This window comes from Charadrius vociferus, unplaced genomic scaffold, assembly GCF_000708025.1.
Source record: "Charadrius vociferus isolate BGI_N301 unplaced genomic scaffold, ASM70802v2 scaffold917, whole genome shotgun sequence".
Taxonomy (NCBI): domain Eukaryota; kingdom Metazoa; phylum Chordata; class Aves; order Charadriiformes; family Charadriidae; genus Charadrius; species Charadrius vociferus.
This window is the reverse complement of record NW_009649175.1, coordinates 1,462,984-1,485,662: the sequence shown is the minus strand read 5'-3', so window position 1 is coordinate 1,485,662 and position 22,679 is coordinate 1,462,984. Positions and strand designations below refer to the sequence as shown.

The window sequence follows — 22,679 nt, the reverse complement described above, 5'->3', positions numbered from 1 at the left end:
GTGTAAGCATCACTAGAAGTCTGTTCCCACACGACGAGTTCCTGCTCCTCTCTCGCATGTCTGTGTCCTGCCATACAGCCGTTTCATGGCCGATAGGGTCATCCTGGAGGCAAAAAGCGAGGACGGGGGTCTCTGGGGGTCCAGACAAAGCCCCCTCTCCTCGGTTCACCTGTCGAAGAGTAAAGCCCACAGCCGAAGCGGGTTCAGCCTTGGTTCACGGCGGGACCGGGACTCGAACCTACCACAAGGAGTTACATATCAAAAAATACTGTGTATGTCATGTAAGTTGGGCACTGCCTGTTGTTATAGAAAAGTAATTGTGCTTTATGTGTGGATAGATCTATGAAGAAAATGCAACGGTGACTGTAAAATGTATTAGTACATACATTAGCATGGTATCTTGCATGGGCAACAATGGGGGCCTGTTAGCACGTGCTTACATTGTCTTTGCCCTGCCATTACCCGTGCTAGCAAAGCTGCTGAGCCTCACCTATGAACCACCTCAAGCACAGGAGGTCTCCGAGCAGGGAAGAGTCACAGCACTCAACAGTCTGTGGGGCTAACCTACACTCCGATGAGGGTTGGTAGCGCGGCGGGCTGGGCCGGAGCGGGGTGGAGAGGGGCCGGGGAGGAGCTTTGGTGCCCTAGGCAGGTGGGGAGTGGGGCAGGGGGGAGAAGTGGGGCCTCGAGGGCTCATGGGGGGGGCTCTGCTCGGGGGGGGGGGTTGAAGAAGGGGATTGATGCGGACCGAGCGCTGAGGAGGTGGAGGAGAGTGGGGAAGAAGGGCTTGGGTCGGGTTTGGTGGAAAAGTGGTGCGGAGCAGCAAGAAAACGCGAAGAAAACGGGCCGGTTAGATTGCTGGGGTTCCCTGCGGAAGAGAGAAAAGCGGAGCCGATGGAGAGGTGGAACTGAAGTGGTTTCTCAGGTGAAGAAGAGGCGGTGAGAGAAGGGGAGAGCACTGAGGAGGTGGGATTGATCATATGGGGCAGCAGGGTAAAAGTAGTGGAGAAATCCAGTGTATGAAGCTTGGTTATATTTCTGTGGTGTGAAGGGGCAAGGGAGAAGGAGGCAGTTCAAGTAGAAGAAAGTGTGGGCGGAAGTTAGGGTTTGCAAGAGAGTGTTAGAGGAAAGAGGGGTTTTGTAGAAACACCAGGAAAGCAGTGAAGAGGAAATGGAAGTAAAACCCAGAGTATTCCGGAGCGTAGGATCCATAAAATAACAGATAAGGGAGATGAGGAGTGACTTTGACAGCATCTGGTGCTGTGTCAGCCGGAGTCCTTCATCACGGCTGGTACATTGATGAATTGAGAAAGGCGCTGGAGCCAAACCTGTAGATCCTCACAAAGGATGACCGCATACTGGTCGGTGGGGGGCTCTCCGTGACTGCACACAGGAGTATGGAAATCCTTTATGGTGACCTAGACATCCAAATATTTTTCTTTCAGTTAAAACTTCTTGTTTTATCTTTAGAGTGTTAAATTTTGTCTTAATACATGTAGGCTTAAAGCATTTGTTCATAGTTTAAGAAACATCTGAGAAAGGTTAAGGGCCTGGTGTCCCCCCGCCAATACGTAGGGAATGTAGCTGTAGTTCAGGCTGTACAGCTGCACCCTGCCTAGCACAGCTCTAGCCTGGAGGCACTGACCTCTCCTTGGGGAGGAAAGGTAATTAATTCTTGGCTACCCATGTCTTATAAATAAAAGCCTGAAAAGGCTTAGCGGAAAACTAGCGGTTCCATACCGGTTTAATTTGTTTATAGTTTATACTATCTGCTCATAAAATTGGAGCTATCTTTATATTAGTGCTGGGTTTTGTTATGTATAAATGTACTTCTGTGCGACGCCTACCTGAGAAGTCAAGTTCAGATCACAGCAGATAATTTTGTTATCTTTAGTAAGACCTTTGTGGTCAACCCTGACAGCATCTAGTGGTGGTATTTTCATTTTGGAGTGTTGTAGGTCAAGGTGTGGAACTAGTTACAGCTGTTTTAGTCGTTGTCCTCCATACAGTATGTTATGTCATGGGCAAAACTGTAGGAAGAAGTCTGTGAAATGTTTTTCAGAGTCTTGAGACTGTTTCTGTCTCACCTTTGCATATGTGAGCATTAATGTAGAACTTGTCTTAAACCAGGAAGAAATGACCAGAGTAGCTGCAGCTGAAGTTGTTTAGACTTGATGTAAGCTTCATTGCAAAACTACCAGAGGATTTACATAGCTTAATTTGCAGTTTGGGAAAGAGATGAGATGGTTCATTTAACTTCTGAATTCATCCCTCCAGAGGCCTATCTGATTGTGTATTTGAAGTTAAATTGCCTGAGGTTTGGGGATTTTGTTTGTTTGTTTGTTTTTAAATAATTTGCTACTTTGTTGGGTTTTTTTAAAATACTTCTTCAATTTTAACGAGTCATTCTTTACCTCATTTAGACACAGAGGATGCCAGTGAAACTGACCTGGCAAAACACGAGGAAGAGGACTTTGTAGAAATGAAAGAACAGTAAGTAACTCATTCTAATCGAAAGTAAGGTAGTGTTCTGTTTATTTGGGGTGTGGTATGTTTGTTTGTTTGTTTGTTTGCATAAAACTTTGCAATGTTTTGGGCCAAGGTTGTAGTTTTTAAGTACCTGGTCCAATGTAATAGCTAATGAGTCCCTATACTTGTATTTCTTTTCTCTGCAGTTACTTTCTCTGTTCCATACATATTCAAAAAACTGAGTGCTGCTCCTGTTTTGGATGAAGAAATAAGCACGAGTTTATGGGAGCAGCTGAGTTTTGCTGCAAATTAACCCTGCTGCAGACAGATCCTTTCAGTAAAGTAAAGGATCTACTTAAAGCCAAGCAAAAAGCAAGATGCTTATTAAAATCCCTTAAACAACAGAATGCTAGTCCTGTCTAAGAAAACAGGCTTTTTGGAGGCTTGAAATAGCTTCCCTTGATGTTTAGGTGTATTTGGGGTATTTTGTGTTCTTGCTTACTCGCAGAGACATGTTTTTATGCAGGTCAGGAAGACTTGCCCTATGTTAAACCACAGAGATGTGAGAAGGGAAACACAAGTTGACGATCTTTAAGGTCCTTCCAACTCTAACCATTCTATGATTCTAAGTTTTCAGCAGCACCAGGAGTAGACTTTGGTTTGTTTTTTTTTTTTTATAATGTTAACATCTATGAGAGGAAATGCCTTCTATTTTATAAATAGGGAACCAATACACAAATATTAAGACTTGACAAAACGGCTCAACATCTCTGTTTTAAAGTTTCTGGCGTCTGTAGATCTAAATGTAAATTTAGAGTTCAACATTTAAAATAAATAAATAAATATCCTATTTTACCCTGAACTGCTCCCAGAATAACTGGTTTGGGTGCATTGTAAAACCAGTGGGGTGGCAGGGGTTTAGACGGAACAGTAACCTTTCATTTGAATAATATTCTTTTAGTTGTTGTGTGTTTCCTGAATTTCTTCTGAAAAGCTTTTAGTCCTGTGTAAACGCATTATAACCTAAACAGGTGGTGAAATAAAGGATGTAGGTTTGTTTTTCAAAGTACAGTTGTGAATTCTCTATCTTTGCAGGATGTATCAGGACAAACTGGCATCTCTGAAGAGGCAATTACAACAATTGCAGGAAGGTAAGCTTGGAAGGGTGTAGCTCTTTTTTTTCTTCTAAACAATTTTCAGCACTTTTCAAAGGTTGTAGAAAGATGAGGGTTTTCAAAGATGTAAGCAGTGTCCTTCACTGAATGCTGGCTCTCAGTCATGCTGCTGAGTGAACAATGTCAGCCGCTTTCTGTCCTTTTTCCCTCTAAATGCTTTTGATTAAGCCTGTGTGTACTAAAGCATTTCTTAAAAGGAGTAGTTAGCTTTCTGAAAAAATGGGGAATGTGCTTATCAAACTAAGCAAACTAGAACTGTAGGGTTTTTATTTCAGATATTAGTATTTGTTTGAAGTGGTATATGGCTCCTTGAGAAAATTTAATACTTGGAAAAAATAAAATTTCAGTGGGGATCCACAATTTATTTTAACTAGGTACTCTTCAGGAATATCAGAAACGAATGAAAAAGTTGGACCAGCAGTACAAAGAAAGGATACGTAATGCAGGTAAGCCAAAGTTCTTTCTAAGATGCTGTGTGCAATTTAAATTAATGTCTTTTCTAACACCTTGAAGAAAAATAATGGTAATTCTGACCTTTAAAGAGAAGAACTTGCTGGAGCAAAGGGTTCTGCTTCCGAGGGTACAGTGTAGGTTTTGTTGAGAGTGCATGAAGAATGATGGGATCTATCTTGATATCCCCTCCTTAATCAATGTTGTTTGCTGACTGATTACTAAACACCAATAAACAGTTTTAGTCTTTGTGTGGAACAGTGCAAGTGAAAAAATTGTTTCATTTTAATCCGGCGCCGTGCCTAACCTACAGTCTCCCGCTTTGGCTTGTTCTTTCGGGCAACTTTTCTGAAACCTTCAGCTGCACAGTTTCTTTCGGTTTGCGGGGATGGAAAGTTAGGACTATGTGCTTTCCCGAAGATCTGTTTTGTGCCCTGGAGTGATGGATACAGAGGGTTTGCTGCTGGAACTGTTTTCTGTGTAGCTGTGACACTGAATGTGTTCTGGCGCTCTGTTTCAGGAGTGAAGGCGCAAGTTAACTTTTAAAGTGCCTAGCGCTCAGCCCGTCCAGGTAGCCTTTATTGCGTTACTGCAGGGAAATGGCTTGGAAATGAGATCTGTTTTCTTGCCTTCCCTCTTTCTTGTTTGTTCTTTTTTTCAGTAGGTTCTTATCTGGGATACTAAAGCAGGGCCTTTTATAGAAGCTATGATGTGGAAATGGGCAATGTAGCTCTTCTCCCTTTAGAAAAGTTGGATGAGTCCTGTAATGCCTGGGCCATTACTAAGGGAAATATGACAGAGGCAGTGGTGTGATGGCTAACGTATTCCAACCCTTGAATAACATAAACTGTCTTTCTAAAAGTGCTTGGGATGGTAAAGGATTTGCTTGAGGGATTTAAGTGAATCGGACTACTTCTTGTCGTCTTCTGAGGTGAATTTCATGTACGTTAGAGCTGCATTCTAGTAGCATGGAGTTGCTTTGATAAAATTAAGACTAACTGCAAACTTGTATTTTTGGCTGGCGAAGACCAGTGCTGCAGCAACATATTTCTTCCACAGGAGGGCAGATGGTGATAACTTTCAATTTTACGATAAAAAAATCTAACTGTCTGGTACTACAGGAGGAGTAGTCTTTATGTTTATCTTTCCCATGTTGAGGCTTTGGGTTTTTGTGTTTTTTTTTTTTTTTTCTCTTGGGAATTCAGTGATATTAAAGCAAGGGTTTAGATTTACCTATATCTGATTACCTCGATAACACTGCTTCCATGCTCAATTGGTAGAGCAAGCAAAAGGTTTGATTTTTATTGGGCCATTATCTTTTTGGGGTTTTATTTTGTTGCTTTTCAATTTTTTTTTTTTTTAAAGACACAGTATTGTGGTGGTGTTGCTGCTACAGTTTTCTCTAAAACCTTTTGAAGCCTGTGATCTTTACAAAAGTTTTTATTATTTCAGATATTGCCAAAACTTAATGTGCCAGTGAAATACGGTGACTCGAGGACTGATCAGTTGCATTAGTTTGTTCTTGCCCCTACCTTGAGTAAAAACTTCACTTTGGGTATTGTGTCCTCCAGGAAACACAAGTAGTATCCCATCCTGCTTAATTTCAAGTTGTTAGAAATTGCACGAACATCAGTAGCAGGGCTGTTTCACACCCAGAAATCCATTCGCCTCATCCATAGGTCTGACTTGAACTAATTATTGCCACGTGGTAGAACTTGACCTTCAGTGAAAGGTAGCAATTTCCTTGCTTGTTTTCTCAGGCATAAACAGCCTGAAATCAGACACCTGTGAGTGAAGTAGATGAATCTTCTCGCAGCTGCAGAAGTATTTCTGTACCAGTCACTGCTGAAATTCATGAAAGTTGGCTTAAACTGAATTTTTGCCAGCCGTACATTCAGTTAAATGTTTCAAGCTTCTGTCTGGGAAGTTTGTATCTAGTGTTAATTGATTGTAATTAAACTGGAAGAAGGATGGATTACATGCTTAGTACTGCTGGGAACAATAGCTGAACTGAGTAGTACGTAATACTGCTGTGGAAGGTGTGCGAATCTGCTTGACAATCTGTAGAAAACTTATATTAACGTTGTATTTTTGTGGATTTTTTCCAAAGTTTTTAATCTTTTCTTTTTTTTTTTTTTCATTTTCACTGAAAAGAGCATAAAACTGTGAAGTGAGAGTAGAGGTTGGATGAGTATGTACAGTACTTAGTTCACTGCCTTTCCTGGCTGCAATATTGAATGACTTAAAATGTTAGGGAAGTCATTTTATGCATCTTTGAAGATAATAAATTCAGTCTTGCTTGTCTTTCAGAACTGTTCCTCCAGCTGGAAGTAAGTACTCTTAATTTATCAAAATATATGTTAACTACATGGAAGAGGTATAAACCTCCCGTTTCATCAACTAGTACTTATTTTCCCACAAGCTTTAAAGAAATTTTCTTCCTCTAGCTAGTGTTATTACACTTGAGGTGTAGTACAGCCTACTATTGGTATTACTTGAAGTAACTTCTGGACTTTGTCATTAAAATAGAATTAAAAGAAACATTTGCTCTGGTTCTGTTGTATGCGGGCTGTGCATTTGGCTTGTTTAAAAAGCATGTTTAAGGTAAATTATAGTGCTGGTTTTAAATCTGAAGAGCTCTCTGCTAGAGACTTGATATGTTACGCAACGTTAAAACTTTTTTTTTAAAAATAATTAAATCTATTGCCAATGTAGTACTGCTTACTTAGGCATTTTAGATGGTTTTCTGTTGATTATGAATGTCGATAATCTCTAGAACTGGCGACAGTTTTGAACTGAAAAGCTAATCAATACGGCAGTTGAAAGAAGCTGTTATGATATTAACTTGAGTCAATGGTTTCTTAGTTAACCTTTTTGTTCTTCTGATTTGCATTAGACAGATCAGGTGGAAAAAAATTATGTCAAGGAAAAGAAGGCGGCAGCAAAGGAGTTTGAAGATAAGAAAATTGAGCTGAAGGAAAATTTGATTGCAGAATTGGAAGAGAAAAAGAAGATGATTGAGAATGAAAAGCTAACCATGGAATTAACAGGAGGTAAAAACAAGACGGGCATCTGTCATTTGTCTTATCCACTCTGCTACTGCTTAGGAAAAAAGATACAAAGATAGCAATGCTGGTTTATAGAGACAGCTAGGGTGAAGGCTTTTAAGCTTTCCAAATGCCAATGGTGGTAGAACACAAATTCGTGGTCTCTTAATGAAGAAAGCAGTTCCTAATAAAAGTCAGTGACCTGAGTTACTAACAGGTGAATCACAAGAGTGCCAGTGAAGCAGCAGAATGGATAGACTTTCTTATACGCAGGGAAAAAAGCTGCTTTAGTTCCTGTGATCTGGCAATAAAACTATCGAGATACGCCACGATATTGACCTAACTGGCGCTGCCAGGTTGTAAACTGTGTCCTTTTTTAATCCAGTAATAGGTGGTTGAGAAGTTGAAGAAAGGCAAACAGTAAAGGTTGAAATATGTTACTTAAAGCCAGAAAAATAGATTTGTGAGCTACGTTTGTGTCTACACTCTGGAAAATGGATGTGAAATGGACAGATTTCTTTCCTGAGGCCAGTTGGCACCTTTGGGTGCCGTGGCAATGCTCTTTGCAGTAAATGACACAGTGGAGCTAAGTAGAGGGGTAATTAGCCTCCTCCACAAATTGTGTTGCTGTGATACTGAACCAAAAGTCTGATTCGATGCTGTTTTTAAGAGCAACTCCCTCATGGACAGATTGTATATTCCGTGAATTAGACCTTTTAGATCTTTCTTGCCTCGCACCTACAGAAGTTATGTAAGCTAATAATTTAATTAGTGTTCAGAAGGGAGACGTAAAACCTGTGTGGACATATTCAAGGGTGTTCTTGGATTTGTACAAATTGTTAGGGCTAATCTGGTCTGGAAAACACCTTGAGCTATGCTGTTTCTGTGATTATTTTCTTTCAGTTGCAAAGTCTCGTCTAACCTTACAAACTGTCCCTTAGCCTTAACTTTCCTGTTGTTATCCTGTGCCTGTTCGATGCTGATTTGGGATACAGTACTAATCTTGCAAGCAGGTTTTCATTAGTGGATCAGGATCGAACTGGATCTTACCTTTGGAAATCTGCATACCAGTATTCCAGTAGTCTGAAGGAATCCAATTTCTCTAGCAGCGGGACAGCTGTTAGCATCAGGTTTTGGATTTGCAGAGTTAAAGGGAAACTGAGGAGGGGTAAAAAGAAGTATTTAGTAGTCTGATTTGGGGACCGGGTTAATCCTCTTCAGGGTAGTGTGTCCCCCCCATTGTTGTGTGTCCTGAAGAGATGAGCTATTTCATCAAATATAACTCTAGGAAAAGACATGTCAGTAACTGGAGAAGAGATCCATTCTGTGTGTGTTAGCCTTCCCTTATCTCCTTCCTTCCAGACTAGCAGAAATGCATTGTGATTTCTTTAGAAGTAAAGGGTTTTGTTGTGAACATGTGCTGGAGGCTAAGAAATAAGAATATTGGAACTGATGTTGACTTGGTTTTTAAAACCTCTGGAAGTTTTTTTATAGCTAGCTAGCTATCTATATATCTCCTTGTGTATAAAAGGATGCAAGTTAGCAACCTGATGAACGGGCTCGTCTGCGAGTGGTGGGAGTGTTGCGGTTTCATTAGGTTGCAATAGCTGCCTCCTGTTCTGGAGCGTTGTATAGTGTGGTTCTTAACTATTAAGTCTCATGCAAGTTTCAAGTTAAATCTGTTCAAGCTTTAGCGGCTCTTCAAAACTTCCTTTATAAGTTTTCATGAATCTCTTGAGAATCCCAAAGTTCTTCAAATGTTTAACAGTAAACGTAAGACTCTCAAACTGTTTTCTTCTGCAAACTTGTTTGGTGCTGACTTTCAGCTGACTTGTCACAATTTTAAGATACAGGATGCTAAGATAGAGAAGAAAATCGATCTCTCTGCCTTATTCACATCTTAAGCAATGTAGATTACAGCTCTGTGACAATTCGTTTGAAACTAATTTTTAGAAAAGAGAAAAAGCCTTCTCGACTTGGCTGCGTATCGGCTTCAGTAAGTCCTTCAAACCCCTTTTCTGAGGCTCTCGTAAATCAGTCTTAACAAATGAGAAGACTAGCGTACGCTCAACGCAGTCAGTTACATTTTTAGTGTCTGCAGGGCTGTTAATGCTCAGTGGTTTTCAAATTCAGCTTTGAATCCTGAAGATAAGGTTTCCTTTGGCATACGCTCGGTGGGTGGCACTTGATTTTTTTTTTGGTTTGTTTCTAAAGCTTTTATCATAATATTTATTCCCTTGATATGCAGTGTGGTCATCCTTGATCACCCTTGAGATCGGGAGAAAAGTAATTTGGTGTATTTTGAACATGCATAGCTGTTTTAACGTCTAGGGGGAGCCAAAGAGGCTTCACAGGATTAAGTGCTACGTAGATTGTGATTCAGGTGTACTTAAAGATGAGTAAATAATTCTCAGCACATAGAAAGAGAGGTGAGATGATATTTTTAGCATTTAAGATGTGGTCTTTTGCCTATCAGGACAAGATATCTTCATAAATTAAGGAATGATTTGTGAGAGTTTGAGTAAAGTAGTTCAGTTAAGACTACCTGTAGACATTTGGGCAAACTGTAATTTCGGATAATTACTTGGTGATGAGACTTGTGTTTCAATTTTAAACAGATTTTTTTCTTTTTTCCTAGTGCATATGCTACAATTTATTTCCTGTCAGCTGCTGCTCTGCATGTTATTAATTAGGTTCATTTCATTAATCATAATTTGAAACATTTTTAGATAATCTGAATTTAAATACTGTTTGTGTTTAAAATTGCTCCAGTAGACTTGTCTGTCTTGAATGCAGTAATTATCTGTATTCCTTTGACAAAGCTGTTTTTCCAGCTTGAAGACAAGAAAAAGAGAGCAACTGATTTGTAGCTGATGTTTTACGTGCTATTAACTATCCAAGTTTTGTTAGCAAGGAACTCCATGAATTTTCCCTTTTAAATAACCTGTTCAAAAGCAGATAGTGTTAACATTAAAGAAACTTGCCCTGAATCCTTGCAGCATCGTCGTGCTTGTTATCTGTATCTGAAGGAGCCGTAAAATGCCCCAAACCAACTGTGCCACTTCCAGCCCACGAAAGCTGTAACCGTGGCATCGCAACGCTGTCACTGAACAGTGACCTAGTATGAAAGAGAACTTGTATTCACCGTCAGCAGTTCCAGCTTGGATGCTGGAAGCTGTCACAAAAGAAAAAAATAAATCAAATTTTCTCTATGAAAGAGGAAAGGTTATTTTCCTTGTGCCTTGTGTAGAAAGCTGCTGCTTCTTACTCCTTTCCCTCTGGTCTTATCAGCTCTCCAACTTCATTACTCTGCAGATTCAATGGAAGTGAAGCCTATTATGACAAGGAAACTGAGGCGACGACCAAACGATCCAGTTCCTATCCCAGACAAGAGGAGGAAACCTGCCCCTGATATCCTTTTACAGAGTCGTTGGAGGGCTCTTGTATTTGAAGCCAGGATGCTACCTGCATCTCTGTTGTTTTATACAGGAAGGAAAATGAAAGGAGGTGCTAGGGTCAGATTTTAATCTAGGAAATACTGAAGCACAATTTGGTGTGTATAATGTGTGATAAACTCACGTAACGCAACCAGTCTTTGCAGATCCCTCGGTATCCTAACTTCATGGTGGCATGAGAGAACTTTTTTTTTTTTTGGCAGTGAGAATAGTTTGAATTCTTCAGGCAATTTTTTGTACAAAGGAAAAACTTTAAAATAACATTATATATAAATGCTGAGGTAATTGATTCCATAGATAGTAAATGGCTTTTTACATGAGCCAAAGCTTTTCTCATTTCAAGATATGACAAAACATTGGCCAGAAAGATTGTGTTTGTCATATCAAACTAGTTTTTCCATTTCTGATAAAGGCTTCAGATCTCTAATCCAGAGAGATGCATAGCAAAAGCAAGGAGTGCTAGGTTTGTTCTTTGAATTAAAAAAAAAAGATGAAAATCCATCTTGGTTTTATATACCATGAGAGAGAGAAAAACATGTGTATGTAATCCTTCTGCTTTGTTGCATGTTTCTCATAATTAAAATGTTCCTTGGCTTCTGGAGATATGTTTTTAGCTCCTCTGTGATGGTAGGACCTTTTTCTCTTTGTATATTAAATTTACCTGGAAAGGGAGGCAATGATACTTGCTTTGCAGAGGCTTATGAGATTCCAAACTTGTATGGCTTAAATCAGATTAAAAAAACTTATCTTGCGGCTTCCGAGTGACTCATATTTTTCTGAAGGTAATATCAAACCTTGAACTTCAAGAGTTCATGTGGGATGGTCCCAAGCATCTCCACTTTTAATTAACCTCTTTCTGGTTGGAGATTGTGTTCACTCTTTCAGGGGAAAAAAAAAAGATCTTATTAGTGACCCTATATCATGCAAAATAAAGGAGTTTTGCAGCAAACATGACCTAATAATAAAGCATGATACGGCCGCCACAGTATGAAACTCTGTCTGCCTTTCCTCACTGGGGAGAGGATGAAAGTCCATCAGAACCAAAATCCTTAGAATGCAGCCTGGCGATTGTTAACTTTGCTTTCATACTTTGAATACTTTTGATTTAACAGCTGTTTTGAAGAACCACCGTAGATTAAAGCTGGAGAGAGGGTCCACTGCTTTGTCTGGGTATTGTTTTCCTTCTGTGCACTTTGTTTTTTCTTGTGTGGAAGTGACAGAGGAGCAGTAGAAAAGGGAGGGAGGAAGATGCGATTGTGAAACTGGACACAGTGGCAGTGGAGCTCTAATAAGGCTCTGACAGACTGACTTCTGTGCTCTGAGATTTTGCTTTTGCTTTCAGGTGAACGGTAGGCTCTTATTTATCCTCATCCACACAAGGGTGTGTTTCGTGCCTCTGGGTTTATTTGCCGGTTCTTTTTGGAGGTGTTTTTTTTTGTGGGGCTTTTCCCTCTTCTCCCTATCTCTCTATTCCTGCTTATCGAGTTGCAAAATGATTAGTTTCTTTTCCTAGGTTTGGGTGGGATTCGGCTTCACTGTACAAAATCTGAAGCGAGTCTATTGTGTTTCAGCTCCCAGATTGTACTCTGCAGAAAGGCAAGATGGAAACCACTGAAAACACTAGTGCTTGATGCCTCCATGAAGTAAATGTCAATGCACTAAAGGTTTTTCATTGATGGTTATATCTGAATAAGTTAAAATGATTTTGCACTCTATTTGCTGCTAAATACGAGGCTCTGTGGAGATGGAGTTGTATTAATTCATGTGACAAAAAAAGCTCAAGTATGACGCTTATTAAAATCTTATGCAACTTCACAGAAACCTTTTGGCTTATGTTTATTCAAGTGAAATGTCATTGACCTTTAATTTTTAGCTTTGCTTGTCAAGAGCTTATGGGAACCTTAATTCTGGATACCTCAGCTAAATTATTTGTTGACTGATGAGCAAATAATGGAGGACCTGAGAACACTGAATAAGGTAGGGATTATTGCTTGATTTCTTTGTTTTAAAGAGAAAGTTAATGCTTTACCCTGAACAGAAGAGAGCTCTCTGGTTTGTGTTCCTTTTTGATATGTGGGACTGCTTCATCACAGTAGGCTTTCTGAAGCAACAATTAAAGATTTAGCAAGATGGTATCTCCTCCCTTTTTTTTTAATAGGTTTAATTAATGTAATTAAAATGACTGTCATCTAAAAATGTAACCTTTTGTCTGAACCAAGTGATGAGCTATCTTAAGGAGTTTCTTTCTTCCTCCGCTTGGCTGAACAGATGTTAACACGTCTTTCTGCGAGATCACAGCCTGCCTCTGGTTTAGGCCTTAGCGTGGGGTGGTGTGTTTTAGGGTTTTTTTTTTTCTCCCCACCGTCGCAATACTTCAGCAAACTGCATAGGGTGTATGTTTATAGTTTTTCTAGCTTTGGTTAACCTATTGCTTTCTTGCTAAATGCATTAAGGCTTATGTAATTTCTTATAATAGGGGCTGCTCATGAAGGCTTTTGAGGATGGTAGTGGAGCATGCTTTTTTGCCAGCTGTTGAGATGTCTCTAATGATTTATCTCCTGTATTTTGTGTAGCCTGAGAAATGTTGGATCACATTCAAGGAATATAATGCGTTAGATGGGTTTGGTTTTGACTTGTGTTAGTGGATTATCTGAATGCTCTGAAGAAAGTTCAGTTTGGAGACCTTTTGTGTCACGATCCTGATTATCTACACCTTTGGCTGTTTATAGCATGCTGTTCTGGTTATGTGTTATGCCACTTAACAGCGCATTTTAAAAAAAGAACCATATAGATTACAGAAAGTAAGACTATCTGAAATTATTACTGCAGACTTCTGTGGCTCACGTCGGATCTCTAATGCTTCTTTGCTCTCTTTCCGTATAGCTTAAATCACCCAAGAGACCAGGTGAGTTAACAGTTGCATTGGAACTTGTTCGCAGTCACGCCGTTTTGAACGGAGAATCATCTTGTAGGCTTTTTGACTCTATAATTGCTGACTGTGTGATTTGACTGTATAATTGTTTTGACTGTATAATTGCTGTTCTTTGTGTAGCTACTGTGGCGAATGGGTGCTGTGTGGAGTCTCTTCCTCTGTTCTGAAGTTTGTCGGGGATGGGAAGGGAGGCGTATTCATCTCTAGTGGCTGAAACGTTTGGTCATTGGACAATCTAACTGTGTAAAGAGGTTTTTCCCTTATATTCGGATACATCTGGGCAATTTGCCTGCTTGTCAGGTAGATGGAGGGATTGCGAATGTGGGGTTTTATGCTTTTGGCTCTCTAGACGTATCTGTACGCTTTATTTCAAGACAGTGGTACTAACTTGCTTAAGTATTTTCCTGATGGAAATGAGATAATTCTGCTTAATATGATGTTATTGATTGTAATTCGGCAGTCAGTTATTCTGCTGTGTGGTGAACACGTGTCTCTCTCCTGTTCTCAGCCTCTCCCTCCTCCCCCGAACACCTCCCAGCCACACCAGCAGAGTCTCCGGCACAGCGGTTTGAAGCCCGAATAGAAGATGGAAAACTCTACTATGATAAGAGATGGTAAGTCCTGGTAAATTTCTGGTTTAATCAGTCTGAGCCTTGTCTAGTGAAGAGACAAAGGCTGCAGAGAGAAATTGCTCTGATGAAAGAATTTAGGGACAGAATGTTTTTTGGGCAGAGGTTAGCCACTTCCTCCGAGGGCTGATCATTGTGTCTTTGGTAAATCAGAAGTGATAATGGAGTGTTTAGACCTCATAGACTTCCAGGAGGAACTACTGGCTTGAACAAAAGGAGGCTTAAATCTTTTCCGCGGAGTCAGTGGTGCACGCTGTGACGCTTGGGAAACATTTTTGTCAAACCTGATGCTAAGAGAGCCACCAGCAGACGCAGCGTGAGGTAGCTGTGAAGCTGGTCAGCTAGGGTACGGATACTCTGCGGCTGCAGGTACAGTGGTGTCGGCGGTATTCACAGTCCTGCTGTTCCCTTTTGTAGAACACTAGCCCATGGTTCCACAAGGTGGCGGAAGAAATGTTGTGCACCGGATGAGCAGAATGAAAAATGTTTCTAATAACAAATCCAAATAACCTTTAAAGATCAAACCCACGTGGGAGAAGCAACTTCAGAATTGCTGATTGGATTTAGCTCTGTTAAGTTTTATGGGCATATAGCTGTGCAAGCTTCGCAAAACGCAAGGAAAATATTAAATTCTGCAGAGAAATCTTAGTAGGTCTTAAACTTAATCTGTGAGACGTGCAAAACTGGGTAATCAAGGGGGCAATCTAGCACTCCTTGAGCAGAAAGTAATTTGCAAGTCGTATGCTTATTTGTAGCCTACTTTGGTGTTCTGGTGGCTCAAAATAACAAGTGACGAGGTTGTAATTTTATCACGGAAAATGATAGGTGTGAAGTGTGTATGAAGTGTGTTTTCTACACAACAGCTGTGTTGTACAGTCGGTCAGGTTTTCCTTCTGGTAGTCTTCTGACAGTGGAGTTTCATCGAGGGTTCAGCATATACAACTCTGATAAAAGCTGCTGCCTGGAGCTTAAACTTCTGCCAAGCGTAAAGCAGACATGAGCTGAACAGGCTACATGTTATTTCAAAAAGTCATCAAATTCTTTCTTTGCCTTCAAAATTTTCTTTTTGTGTAAAGTGACTATCCTCTAGGATATATTTGGATGAATAAACTGTTCTTCAGAATTTATAAACATGAAAAAATAAAGGTGGACTCTGGAGTAATCTCTCAGTAAAGCTCCCAAGCTCCCACCAAATTTAAAACTGGGAAAGCTTCAGTGAGCCCAGATGAACCTCTCAAAGCACATACTGAAAGGTATCTAGTTGGGACATACAACACTAACAGATATTTTGATCTTGCTGAATTTAATTGTCATGGGGGTCTCGCTCTGGGAAATTTCAGCTGTTGCCTTTCCTGTCCTCTTTGTTCTTATGCTGTTTTAAGATAAGTATTTTACATTTTTTGGCTGTAATAAATCCTGCTTAGATTTTTTTTGATTGATAGGAATAATACTTGTGCAAAGCAGCTGGTATTCTAAAATAATGAAGTAACTCTTGATAGTGGGAGGGTAATTTTTTTCTAAGGTGTATTAAAGCTGCAGCTGCTGGTGTGCACCAGAAAGAAGAAAACTGACAGCTCAGGAGTGACTTTCTCTGTTTCCTGACAGCAGCCGTGAAGGACCATTATCTCAAAAGAGTGAACGTTTAAGGCTAGTAATGGACTCCCTAAGGTCTTCAGAGACAATTCACAACCATCTCTCCAAAGTGGGGACATTGTATAGGGAGTTTCAGATGGATGCGGAGTTAGACTTCAGTGTTTTATCCTCAGTCAGTTTTCTCCGTGCCCCCCCCCCATCGGATCCTAAAATACAGTTCACTGTAAAACAACCATCTTTTTGCTTTTAGCTTTGTCTGCATACAGTAATGCAGAGTGATTTCTTTCAATCTTCTGATGGAGAAGCAGTTGAAAATCTTGACCTTTCAGCAAAATATTTTGTGGCGGAAAGTGGAATTATTTTTGCTTGCCTCAGTTGTCAGTACTGTGGTATATTTTACCTCCTGCAAAAGCGGGAGTTGTTTGACGCTTTCCTTTTCTTGAAAAGCCGACTTTAAATTCCTTTGCATTTTTCATCTGAAGTATTTTTCTCAGTTCTACCCCTCTGTTCCCCTGTGGGTATATAAACTCGGCCAAAGGCTGAGACGTGAGTGTGTAACTGAGATAGATGCACCAGGCTCCTGTGCCTTCGGCTGACCTGTCTCTGCGTGCGTGGAGCAGGAGACAGTTAAGACAACTCCATAGTGAAAAAGTGCTGAACTAACTCGTTGCCTTGCCTTTTCTGTGCACAGTTAACGTAGATTTACTGACGGACGGTAATTTGTGATGTGAAATCCAGGGGCTGGAGCCAGCTTCGACTGTCGTTAGCTTTGGAATTCACTGATAATCAAAAATTGGAAGAAACGGCTTTGAGTGGAAAAAATTACTTCATTATGTGTGCGGGCACAGGTATCACTCGAGAGCTGTCATTTGCAGTGGTGTCTTCTGCTCTCGGAAGCCTGCGCGCTGATTGTATCAAGATCATCAGTTCTCCTTGCTTAAGCAGGCACGGCACAGTAAGACACTGCTGGACTGAGATTTTTATGCCTTAGCTTAGTGAGGTCTGGTTTGTAGCGGCTTATACTGTTCCTTTATATCAATTAATGATCACCCGGGCTCGGTAAACTGAGATTTTTGGCTCAGATCATCGCTGCTCTTACAGTGCCCTGAAACCCACTGACGCCCTTTCTGTTAAAATGAAGGGGAGAGAATAATGGTTGGGCGCAAGTGTCTAAAGGTTGCAGGATTTGAGGTTGTTTTCATTACTTCGTCCAGCCTGTTGGTAATTAGTATGTTTGGAAAGCTGAAAGCTGACGCTATCATTCCTTGTTACTGGCAAGCAGCGTGAAAATTCTGAGTACGTGAGCCAGTAAGAAGAGATTATGGAATAAACTATTGGAAGACTTCCATATTTACAGTATGGTTATGGTAGAAATAACTGTAAAGATTATGCAAATCCCTGCATTTTGACAAATGGCTGTCAGCCAATCAGACTGCAGGGAATTGCATACTGAGTAGTTGCTGAGGGAATTTGTGCAGTGATCCCGCAGCTTGGGTTGCCCGCTTAAATATGGAGCACATCACGCTCAGGGTAAAGGTGGAAATATAGTTATGCTTCTGTAACTATAAAGCATTTCGGTGTTCCCTTGATTAAGATTATTTACTTACAAATAATCTGTTTCGGTGTAATTAGTTGTGCCTACGGAACTCTCCTAGGCAGAATAAACGGAAACCTGGGAGTTTTGTATAGCACACTTTGCAGCACTTAGCAGAAACATGGTCTGCGAAAAAGGTAAGACTGTGGAGTCGAGCAATTCAGAATTACCAATTTGAAGTTTTTAATTTGTTTTATAAAGAATGCACTAAAAAAAAATATATAGGACGACTAAAATATGATCTAAAAGGGGAAAAAATAGATATGCTTGGACACAGCCTCCTAACAGCAGGTATATACAGCTTCTCACAGAGTCAGTTACCCATCACTCACCATTTCGGGTATTTTCACAAAATAAGACATTAGAAATTTGGGGTCTCTGTTTAAGCAATACACAGACTGCAGCGATTGAGTACGATTCGCTGTGGTGGTGTGCTAGTAATTTTGTATTGGGGAGTGTGAATAACTTTTGAGTACCTGTGACTTTTCTGTCGCATTTTATCAGGCATAATATGGAGTTGCCTTCTAAAATCCATCCTCTGTCTGAAACGCGGAAGGCTGCTTTGATTCACTCTTGAAACAGGGGCTTATTGTCAGTCAGCGTTCTCCTGTCTTGTGGCGTGGTGCTCTGCCCCTGCCTCTTTCAGATGTGAAACATGTTTTCAGTAATCTGCGTACAGAATTGAAGGTGAATTGAGCGAGCTTCGTGCGTTCTGATGTATCATTGAAATGCAAAGTGTGTGTGTGTCGATTCAGGCAACCGCTGTGTTGGTGAAGATGGGGAAAGTGGTGTGGAAAGAAAGAGAAACTTCACATTTACTCAGTCCAAATCCTTGTAGAATCCTAGCTTTACCAATCTTACCACTGTTTCTTTTCTCTCTTTGGACAGCGAATGGTTTCATGTGTTTCGTTTCTTTTTTTTCTTTTGTTTTTATCTTTTTATTTTTGCAGGTACCACAAGAGCCAGGCGATTTACCTGGAGTCTAAAGAGAACACTAAGATCAGCTGTGTGATCAGTTCTGTGGGCGCCAACGAGGTAGTGGGCTGCTTTGTTTTTGGTGGGAGTGGGGAAAGCTGTGAGCCGCTGTGGGCAGGTAGATGGCTGTCTAGTAAGGACTAAGAGCAAATCAATATTGTTTTCAGACAAGGTGTAGTTTTCTAGTGTCTAAAGGAACTGAATCCAAGATAAAACCGAGTTGAGAAATCTCTTCTTGCGGTGGGAAGAGACTTGCTGTGTTTCTAAAGAATGATCCTACATTTTGCAAGTAGTAGTTTGGCAGGCGGGAGACATGGGGAGAACTGACACTGCATCTCACCGGCACTGTGATCCTGAGTTCCATTTCTGTTATTTCAAGGACATAACATACAGTTGTTATTAATGCAAACTTAAAAAAAAAAAAATAAAAATCCCATTGGGAATCTGGAAGAGGGTGAAGAAAAAATTTTGTCGCCAAGTTTAGTTGTGGTGAGGGGACAAAATTCTTCCTGCTAACCTGAGCACGTGTGTTGTGAAGTAAGCCGGCAGCATTCATCACCTATTTGGGAGACACTCGCTTGCCTGAGACAATTTCCTTGTGGCTAATGATTAGGGCTTAGGGAAGCAGGTGAAGAGACGTGCGTGCCTAAGATTGATGTGAATCTTGCTGCAAAATAAGCTTTAGTGCTTGAGCAGTGCATCAGTTGGGAAAAGGGAGCGTTTTTTCCTTTGCTTGCCGATTCCCGACACTTCAAGGAAAGAAATTATAGACTTGAATGCATTTCTTTTCAATCAGCCAATGAAGTAACTTTAACTTGTTTTGGCAGCTAAGGGAAAATATTTTCTTTTCAACAAAATGAGTTGCATATGGGATACGCTTTGTATCACAACTGTTCTCCTTGCAAGAACAGTTGTTACGCTCAAGGGTTGGTTATTTAGATAAAGTAGTAGTAGTAGCACGCTAAAGGATGTGTTAAAAATACAGTACTGCTAATTTGATTAGAGTTATCACTGTTAACTTTAAAACTCAATCTTTTGGGAGCATCGTACCTGAAACCTGAAGGAGATGCAATCTGTTAATTATTATTGCGTGAATTCCACTGTAAAGTGAAATGATAGGTTTCGGTTTGGCTTTGTGGGGTTTTTTTGAGAGAGGCTGGGGCGGAGGCACGGCAGTTGTTTGCCCGGGGATGGTTCATTGCAATAAGATAAAGCCAAGGGAGAGAAATACTTAACAGAATACTGAAATGATAAGGTGCTCTCTTAGGAGTACAATGTGCACACATCGGACTTCATCACGCCTTCAAAAGCATGGTTGCCAAACTGTGATCTTACTGGTTCCTGCTTGAATTCAGAAGCTAGAAGGCAGACCTAGATTTGAGGTCTGTAGTTATAGCCCGGAATCAAAAGTTGTTAGCGTTTCTGAAGGCAGTCAAGTTATTCAAAGGAACTTCCCTGAAAATATTTGCGGGGTGTCTCCCCACCAGCGTTTCCGTTAATGCTCAAAGTGAAGACTTCACTAAGAAACGTCAGGGGTATTATGGCACCCAGTTGCCTTCTTCTGGCTGGGGAAGGGAAGTAATTAACAGTGCACCAGAGGCACCTTTCTTCACGTGAAGGTCTAAATCGGTTTTCTTAAGCTGGATTTGAATTTTGTAATTGGCTACGGGCCTCTCCTACGCACAGCCTGAGCTATGATGATACCCCTTAAAAAAAAAAAAAACCAAACCAAAAGTATCTTCCCAGGCCCAAATTCTTTAAAACTTGGTGTGTTTAGATCTTAACAGAACATATTTCTATTACTTTTGATGCGGTTCCCTTCAAAACTGTGAATCAAATACAGCGTTGGTGGAAATCATTGGCCAAGTGTGTGGAACCGCTTCAGCCATTTGCCTTTTGGCAGCAAAAGACTTTTCAGTACATGCAGGAAAAGTTGAGGGTTTTGTGCGGTTTTTTTGTTGTGGTTTTTTTTTATTTATTTATTCCCATGAGTTTATTCAGCAATCTCAGTTTGTCAGAAGTTGAAAAAGGAAGCTTATTTTTCTTTTACAGTCTAGGAATAAAAGAAATTCCGAGATTTAGTTTGTTTCTATTCACCACCTCCTTCAGTTCTGTAGAATTAATAGATGTTATCTTCTGATTGCAAAACACATTGTATGTCAAAACCATCAATTTTAAGTTCAGTATATGTCTCTGCTTTTATTTTTCTGAACTGTGTGGCACATTTTAGTGTTAATAAGTAATTTCACTGGTGTGGTCACTTAAAACTGAGTTTTAATTATCCTCCAAATGGAACTTAACAAAGTGGTTGAGTTTAGCAAAACTAATGTACCGCTCCATCATATTGTGATAGAATGTAAAACTGTACCTGTTTGTTGTTCTGTACAGTTGCTGAGAGTTTGTAGATTTAAGAATTCTTTTGGTTAGTGAGACATACCAAATTCTTGAAAATGTTGCAGGAGAGAGATGATGATCAGCAAAGGTGGATTCTAATTTCTCTAGGGAAATAACTGAAATATAAATGCAAGCAAATATTAAATTTACTTTATATTGAGGGCTTCTGCTAGTAAAGTCAATTTATAATTAAAATAATAAAAAGTTAAATCAATCTACTGTGCCAGGCTTGTAGCTAAAGTGATATCTTAAAAAAAAAAAAAAAAGTTTTGGATAAATTGCATGCCTACGCTAACTTTATAGCCCTTTGCAGTAGGCAGTATTGTACTAGAGTATTTTAGGACACAAGTCCTAAGAGCTGGATAACTCTTATTTTTCATGCATTTATTTAAATATGTTTAAATGCATTAGAATGATAAAGTGCGGAGGAGTTTTGCTCAGATTTGATTTTTAAAGTGCGGGTATTTGGGTCTAAACTTCTTGAAAGTGATTTTTATTTTTTAAAAATTCTGAGCAGCTGCCTGCATGGAAGCAATTTGTCCTTTGAAACATTGAATATCAGCAAGTTATATGAATTCTTCCATGCGGGTGTTTTTTAAAGACGCCCTTTTATATTGAGATGCAACTTATTTAATACATTTTGAGAAGTGCTTCACTGAACAAAATCAGAATAAGCTTTTCGTTTGACTAATCGTTACTTGTCTGGGCAAATCTCGGGATAGATAACTTTATGATCTGTGGATCTAGAGAGACTTATTCTTTAATCAAGCTTAATGCCAGAGTTCTGTTGTGAGCTGTGGCAGAAGGAAACTTGCTTTTCTGATGATGCTTGGAAAGAGTAATTTTTCTCGATGACTGTTTGGAGCAGGAAGATAAGGTGATAAAGGTAGAAACCTTATTTCGTTTTCTACTCGGGTTGCAAATGCCTAATGTGGAGAGGGAGGAGGGATTAAGGTAAATCATCTGTGCACCCCAATTAACAAAGGTGTTCAGATCTGACAATAAGAGTACTTATATGTATAGGTATTGCTTACTGGGGGTTTTCCCTTTTTCTCCCCAATATATCTCACCGCCCCTCTTTTTTTTTTTTTTTTTTTTTTTTTCCAAAATGCAGATCTGGGTGAGGAAAACCAGTGACAGCACAAAGATGAGAATCTATCTGGGACAGCTGCAGCGGGGTGTTTTTGTGATTCGTCGGCGATCAGCTGCGTGACTGTATGCTCTTCCTTGGTCTTTTTTTTTCTTTCTTTCTTTTTTTTTTTTTTTTTTAACCAATAGACAAACCTCTAAAGAGGAATGGCAGTCTGTTCACTCATCTTAGCAGCAGAGAATGCTGTCGTGACCTTTTACGAGACAGTTTGTGGCTGGCCACATAATCCCCAGTAGTCCTTAAATCTTTAGTGATACCCAAGCACTGCCCTGGACTATTTCTGGATTTTGCATCAAGCTTCTGTACGCTTTCTTTATATTTTGGGTGACTATTTAAGAAGACTTTGCATCATATTTTTTTGATCATTGTTTTGTGGTGCATAGATGGGACTTGTATGTTGAAAACAACGTAATATTCATGTTTTGAATCAGACCAATGGAAGAAGCTTTGCTTGTCAAGACCTGAGGTTGTTCGTTCTTTTTGGTTTTGTTTTCCTGCAAGGCTCGGGATGTTGGGCAAAAGGAGATTAATCTTGCCAGCTTTCACCTGCAGCCGAGAGATGCGTCTGTAATACCTGGTATATGACATCAGCTTTATTGGATGAACTGTTCCAAGACTTGAGTGTCGAGGCTTTTTTTAGGAAAGTGTGAACGGCTTAGAAAGTGCTGAAAATCCAGTTGATTTTTAACGTAGTTAAGCAGTCACGCGTGGTTAATGAGAAGCTTCCGTTGCTCTTCACATTAAAAAACCCTTCAATGAACAAGCAAAGAGTATGTCTATTTGCTGAAGTCGATTTCCTGAAACAGGCAGATGAGT

At 40.0% G+C, this 22,679-nt stretch overlaps 1 protein-coding gene across 1 annotated transcript in view; it reads left to right on the top strand.

The window, feature by feature from the left end:
- SUDS3 (suppressor of defective silencing 3 homolog (S. cerevisiae)) overlaps positions 1–22,174 on the top strand; it is a 23,412-nt gene extending 1,238 nt beyond the window's left edge. Inside the window, exons 2-12 of the mRNA XM_009888627.1 lie at positions 2,424–2,493; positions 3,565–3,620; positions 4,019–4,090; positions 6,405–6,424; positions 6,991–7,147; positions 10,457–10,552; positions 12,512–12,573; positions 13,480–13,501; positions 14,037–14,142; positions 18,295–18,379; positions 21,828–22,174. Coding sequence (XP_009886929.1) covers positions 2,424–2,493; positions 3,565–3,620; positions 4,019–4,090; positions 6,405–6,424; positions 6,991–7,147; positions 10,457–10,552; positions 12,512–12,573; positions 13,480–13,501; positions 14,037–14,142; positions 18,295–18,379; positions 21,828–21,926 — 845 coding nt within the window. The 3' untranslated portion in view covers positions 21,927–22,174. The remainder of the gene's footprint in view (positions 1–2,423; positions 2,494–3,564; positions 3,621–4,018; positions 4,091–6,404; positions 6,425–6,990; positions 7,148–10,456; positions 10,553–12,511; positions 12,574–13,479; positions 13,502–14,036; positions 14,143–18,294; positions 18,380–21,827) is intronic.
- Positions 22,175–22,679: the final 505 nt, after the last annotated feature.